The 6333-nt window shown below is 62.0% G+C and overlaps 1 protein-coding gene across 1 annotated transcript in view; it reads right to left on the bottom strand.

Annotated features, from left to right (window-relative positions):
* SIGIRR (single immunoglobulin and toll-interleukin 1 receptor (TIR) domain) overlaps positions 1 to 2580 on the bottom strand; it is a 4022-nt gene extending 1442 nt beyond the window's left edge. The window contains exons 1-5 of the mRNA XM_008590778.1: positions 2464 to 2580; positions 1320 to 1521; positions 555 to 688; positions 329 to 469; positions 1 to 110 (exon numbers count right to left, since the gene is read on the bottom strand). The exon at positions 1 to 110 is cut by the window's left edge and continues 143 nt beyond it. Of these exons, the coding sequence (XP_008589000.1) occupies positions 1 to 110; positions 329 to 469; positions 555 to 688; positions 1320 to 1521; positions 2464 to 2470 (594 nt within the window). The 5' untranslated portion in view covers positions 2471 to 2580. The remainder of the gene's footprint in view (positions 111 to 328; positions 470 to 554; positions 689 to 1319; positions 1522 to 2463) is intronic.
* Between the last annotated feature and the right edge of the window lie 3753 nt (positions 2581 to 6333).

The following is a 6333-nucleotide window of genomic DNA, read 5'->3' on the forward strand; positions in this document are numbered from 1 at the left end:
GCGCGGCCACTTCCCAGGTCCCAGGCGCCTCTCCCGACCAGCGCGCAGGGCCCAGACCCGCCCCGAACTCTTTCCCCCTCCGCCGACCCCAGCCCTGTGCCTTCCGGGGCCTCAGGGAGACACCCCCTGTCCTGGACTGTGCGTGCCAGAGCCCCTCCAGGGCTAAAGCCTCCGCCCACCCCCGCCCTCCAGAGCTGCCCCCACTTGCAGGGACGAGCTCCCCTGCCCCAGAGCTGGGCCCCGCACGCGCCTCCTCAGAGACCCCGGCTGACCCCCCTCTCCCGTCCATGTGGGCCCGCACACCGTGCATCCACGTCCCCGCACGCACCGTTCATCTCTACCTCCCCGTAAGCGTCTTGGTAGCAGAGCAGCACGTTGAGGCGACACTTGATGTAGAGCAGCGTCCCCAGCAGCAGGGCCAGCAGGACCAGGAGGGAAGCCAACACTGCAGCCACGTGGCCTGCCGGGCCTGCAGATGGCGTGGCCCCTCTAGCACCCTCCAAGCCTCAGGCCCCCAGGCCCCCTCCTACCCTCCACCCCAGTGTACCCCTCACCAGCTCTCCAAAGAGTGAAGGAGGAGGAGCTGACGTTCTGGATGGAGCAGGTGAAGGCCCCGTAGTCCTCAACACCAGTCAAGTTGACCTCCAGGACACTGGACACAAGCACCTCTGACAAGTTGGCCTTGTCCCTGGGGAGACCAAGCCCCACCCTCTCACCTAGGGTTTGAGAGCATCGGTGGATGCTCCAGGGCCCCACCTGTTAGACTCACCCAGGAAGGCTGCAAATTTGGGCTTTCTGGGTGGTTCTTGGGCCATAAGCTAAGAGAAGTAGCCAGAACCTGGAGGGGGTACGGATCTGTTTCAGGACAGTCACTCTAATCTTGGGCCTGGGGGTCCTCTGATCCGAGGCTTGGCCAGATGGTCAGTGCCTCATTCAGGCCCTAGGACTCTACTGTCACCGAAGCCCTGGGCAGTCTACAAGATGAGTGTCTATAGGGGCCATGCAGACCCCAGGATCTGTCCCAGCAGTCAATGGCCCTCCATCTGTGTCCACAGTGGCACTCTGCCCTTTTCACGTCTGGCCAATTCAGGTTGTTACAGGCCACTGTGTAGGTCAGAGAGGCTGCTGGCCATGGGTATGTCCAAGTGGTCACTCACCCTAAACACCCAGGTCTCTTACCAGGGAGAGTCCTCATGGAGGCTGTAGTGGCTGCCATTGCCCAATGTTCAGGTTGTTACAGGCCACTGTGTAGGTCAGAGAGGCTGCTGGCCATGGGTATGTCCAAGTGGTCACTCACCCTAGACACCCAGGTCTCTTACCAGGGAGAGTCCTCATGGAGGCTGTAGTGGCTGCCATTGCCCAATGGAAGCCCATCTTTTAGCCACTGGATTGAAGGCTGGGGGCAGTGGGGCTCAAAGACCACCCAAGCCGTGCAATTCAGAGCAACTGCAGTGCCCAGGGCAGGCCCCAGGACCTGGTCTTCCGTCGGAGAGAGGAAGTCAGGGCCCCTGTCACAGACACCTGCAGAGACAGGACACAGCAGTTTGGCCATGCTGGGGTGTGGACCCCCACCCCACCCACAGATGGTCTGTGGTCCAGGAAGAGCAAAGCAGCAAGTCATGGGTTGCTTCGTGGTCACGCCGTGTCCATCCATGAGCCCAGGGGACAGGGCCTAGCGCTTGGCACATCTTCCCCCAGCAGTGGCCAGGTTTTGTGCATTCAGCCTGTTGTGGGTGTTACTGCCCAGTGCTGAGAGGGGACATTAGCAAGGAGGGCAGCAGCCAGAGTCACAGTTGAGCTGGTCCAGCCCAGCCACATGGGAATCATCTAGCTGCTGTCCACCCAGGAGATGAGTCAGCCCCCCACATTTCCCATGTGCACCTGTTGCCCGCCCCAGAGGAGGGGCCAGGTACTGCTCCCCTCGGCCCAGCCTGCCTCTGCTGGGGGAGCTGCACAGAGTGTGGGCACCAGTGGCTTTGGGGACTCAGGCACTGAGTCTGCCAGCACCTTCCACCTGGGACGGGCAGAGCTGAGAGCCTGGTGTTCCAGGACCCTCAGCTCCTGGCCATAAGCAAGCCCTCCCTGCCTCCCTGAGGCCTTCATGTTCTCAGCTTTTATCAGAGTGATAAGCTTTTGCAGGAGGTCAGAGAGCAGACCACTGGCATCTCAGTAGAATGTGGCCTCCCACCAGCCCACATCTACCAACCCCACCCCTGGCGGCCCCCACCAGCACCCACTCCTGCTATTCCTGGGCTTTACAGACCCTCATGAGCCTGGTGTGGAGGCCTTGGGCAGGAGAGGGCTCGTGGCACATCCTCACTGCCTGCCCTGGGTTCAAGACCAGGGGCCACGGGGGAGGGCTAAGCAGAGGCCTTTGTACCCCTGGCTGCGGCCAAGCAGAGCCAGGCTGAGGGGCAGCAGGAGGGAGTGGGTACTCCCCCGTCCCTCTCTGACCCACCCTACCTGCCATGGCTCTGGCTGGGGCTTCCTTGGGACAGGCTGGGTGCTGGTGCCACCCTCAACTCCACGAGGCTCCTTGGCCGAGCAGACTGGTCCACCAAAGCTGGGCAAGACTCCTCTCTGTCCTTGTGGCAGTTGGGCAGGGCTCCTGGACGGGTCAGAGGCTGCCGCCATCCCCAGGGAACAAGTTAAACAGGAACAGTATGAGTTAACCAGTAACTCTGCCACAGACGGCACTGGCCCTAAACCAGATGCCACCCTGACCAGCCTTGTGGATGCTCCCAGACACCATCTGGCCAAGCCCCTCACACATGGCCAGGGTGGGCATTGCCTCACACAGCCCGGTGGAGGGTGGGCCCCAAGTCCAGGACCACCTTCACCCACCCCAAGCCACTGTGCCAACATGCAACAGGTAGGACTTGTCTCATGAGGCGGCAGTGGACCTCATTCCTGGCTGTCCCCTGTAACGAGCTGCTACATGTGGGTGGGTGACTCGGTGTCCATCTACAGCCAAGCCCTGGGGGATCAGGGGGTGTAAGCGATGTGCCCCCTACCATGAGGCAGGTGCCCCAGCTGTCTGACTGGCTCACGCTCGCTCTCAGCTGTAGGGTTTTGTTCTGGATGCAGTCACGTATGCACACGTGTGGGTGTAGACACGTCACACCTGTGACGCCCTCAGGTGTGTGATGCACACACCTGAGCCTCAAGCGGGCCCTGAGGTTGTCAGGCAGGGATGGAGGCCACTCTGAGGGGCCTCTGGGGAACTCCTTCTCCCGGGTCCTAGTTCCCCTCTGTGACCTGGCTTGTCATTTCCAAACTCAAAGACTTTTGTCCACATTGTTCCTTCTGCTTTTCCAGGGGAAGCCCCACCCACCCACAGGTGACTCTACTCCTATGCAGGGTCCGAGACCACTCCCGGTCCACAGCAGCAGCCACACATGCCTCATGACTCAAAAAGCTCTGCAGTGACATGGCTACACGGAGGTGGTGCTGGAGACCCTCTTCCTTGGCAGCCCATGGGCCTATGGGTCCCCTCCTTCCTGGGTGCCCCAGTGTACCCCATTTATCCAGCAGGCCTTTATTGAGTACCTACTCCCCTCCATGCTGAGTGGACACGTTGGGGGTGGGGATGCTTCCTCAGGATGTCTCATCCACCCCTCTATACCCAGGGGCTTTGGCAGGGATGAGCCTCTTAGCCTGTCCTCCACTCCTTCTACACAGGGTAATGTGCGGCCAGAAGCCCCTGCTTGAGCTTGGCTGCAATCTCCTTGGGAACTAGTGGAGCATGAGGCACGTGCCTATAGGGGCAGGGAAGGGGGTGCTTCCAGAAGTCCTCTGGGGTGGAAGGTAGTCCTAGGAAATTCCTTGAAGCAGCAGGACTACCCACAGAGGGGCTGTAGAAGACACACCCCATCACGCAAGTGACCCCTCACAGCATGCCCAGGACACACTCCCCAGCCCAGTGGATCCCAGGGCATCTCCTGCAGTGCACCCTTGGCATCCCCAAGCTCAGAAGACCTTGAACCCCTGCAAAGGCAGCCTCAGACCCTCCAGGAAGTCAAGGTCAAACTGCCAGAATAAGAGCACAGCCAGGCAGCAGGTACCCTCCCCAGTACCCTCTCCCTTGCACACACACACAGTCCTCTGGCCCACGCACACCTGCACTGAGTTCCAGTCTTGGCCCATGTGCGCACACACACCTTACACTACCACCGCACACGGCCCAGGATGTACACACCTCACAGGCCTCCCAGCACACACTTGCAACACCTCCTGCAGAGCACCCCACACACGCCCCACAGCACACACTGCACTTTCCTCACACCCTTGGCCGCCGATGCCACACTCCCAGCCTCTGCTCTCCCTCTTGCACACTCATGCACACACACACAGGTGCACCCATGTGCCCTGCCTGCTGTGGGCCTCCCCTCAGCCAGCCAGCTCAAGGACAGACCAGATGACGCAGGCTTGCCCAGAGCAACAGGGAGGGCACAGTCACCTGGTTCTGGCTCCTTCCTCCTGGGGGCAGATGTCAGTCATTGCGGTCATTGAAGTGTGGTTCGGGAGCAAACTCTCCCTCAGATGGCCCCTGGAGAGTGTCCACAGCAGCTCGGCTGCCTGGAATGCATCTCCAAGCACGCTGAGGACCTGGCCTTTGTTTATGTATGTTTTAATCAGAACTCAGACCCGTAGCTTCCTGACCTTACAGTCACATCCTCTCCTAAACCTAAGCCCCACCCAGGAACCCACCTCTTCCCTGGGCTGGCAGTTGGTGACTCTCGCCCCGCCTGCCATGGCTCTTCCTGTAGCTCTGAGTCAGACAGCTCCTTCCTCTGGGGCCCGCCCCAGCCCACCCAGGCACTGACTGCACTTCCCTCTGAGAGGTCTGTGTGTGGCGGGGGGTGCTCAGAGGGGCAGGAGCCCAGGGTGATGTGCTGGGGCCCCCCAGCCAGGGCCATCCTGCACGTACACAAGGAGGGCCAGCTGGGCACTACAGCCTGACTCCTGGATACCCCCAACCAGTGACATGCCAGGGTGCCCCCCTCAGAATGGTCTTTCAGAAACCATCATTGGACTCGAGCAGGGCTCACCAGCCCTCCCCTGTCCACCTCCCAGGCATAACCCCCAAATGGGTGAGTGGTTGTTGCAAGGGGCTGTGGCATTTCGTGGACTTTAGCTTCAGGCTGGGGTGGGAGGGCAGTGTCCACTTTTCCAGATAAGGAAGCAAACACAGGAGGCCATGGTGGAGGCTCCTGGCTCTGAGCACAGGTTGGGGGGCAGCCGGCATCACCCATTGTCACCACTGACACCCCCCCCAGATTGGGCCCAGTGACGGGTGGCTGGTATTGCCCATAGAATCAAAAAAGGTTCCCCTCCAGTCTCCCGGCCCCTGGCTGAGCCCCGCTGGGGAGCATCTTCAGTGCAGCAGCAGGCTGTCCCACATCCTTGTCTGACTGCATCCCAGCCCTGCTCAAGACCCTTGGGTGAGGGAGCACCTTCGTCGCTCAAGGTCCAAGAGAGCTGGAGGGAACAAGGTTCCCCATGCTGGGCCTCAGCTTCCTCAGCACCCTGCTCAAAAGTACCCCACCCGATGCACACAGTAACTGGTAAACTCCTCAGGGAGGTAGTGCGGTGTTCTCCACACTGCCGGTCAGGAAACTGAGGCACAGTGCAGCTCAGGGGCATCCAAGCAAGGACCTAAGAGGCAGGCCCTCTAGCACCGAGGCCGCGCCCCCTGCCAGCTCCTCCCGGGCTGTCTGCTGCTCTGCGCACCTGGTCTGTGCCACCACCTCTCAGGACTGCCTTCCACAGGCGCGACGCGACGGGACGACCCCCACCGTCCCACCCCACCCCACATCCTCCAGGTCACTGGCCAGGTCGCGCATAAAATCGCCTGACACTTGCCCCTACAGCCCTTCCGAAGCGCCCCAGGGTGCCCTGAATCTAGAGCCAAGCCTGGACCCTCCAGTCCCCTGCACTGCCCTCCGCACGCTCCCCCGCACCCCGTGCTTCCAAGAAAGCGCCGGCTCCTCCCGCCTCAGGTGGGGCTGCTGTCCCCAGCCACTGCGATGGCGGCCCGGCCCCCAGACCAGCGCGCTCCCCTTCCCGCCCCGCCTGTCCTTCTGCTCAGCACCGCCTTCTCGAGCGTCGCCCGCTCTGCTCCTCGTCCCTGAGGTCGCTGCTGAAGGAAGGAGCGTGCGGAAAAGGCGGCGGCCCCGGCGAGGCGCTCCGTCCCTCTCCCCCGGGCCCGCGACGCCCAGCGCCCTCCCACCTTCCCCGGGGTGGACCGCACCGGCACCGCGCGTCCCGCTCCGGGAGAGCTGAGCCTGCGGGGCAGGGACGCGCGGGCGGCGGGGACAGCGGGAAGGGGGG

The sequence above is a fragment of the Galeopterus variegatus genome, unplaced genomic scaffold (assembly GCF_000696425.1).
Source record: "Galeopterus variegatus unplaced genomic scaffold, G_variegatus-3.0.2 Scaffold6364, whole genome shotgun sequence".
In the NCBI taxonomy this organism is placed as follows: domain Eukaryota; kingdom Metazoa; phylum Chordata; class Mammalia; order Dermoptera; family Cynocephalidae; genus Galeopterus; species Galeopterus variegatus.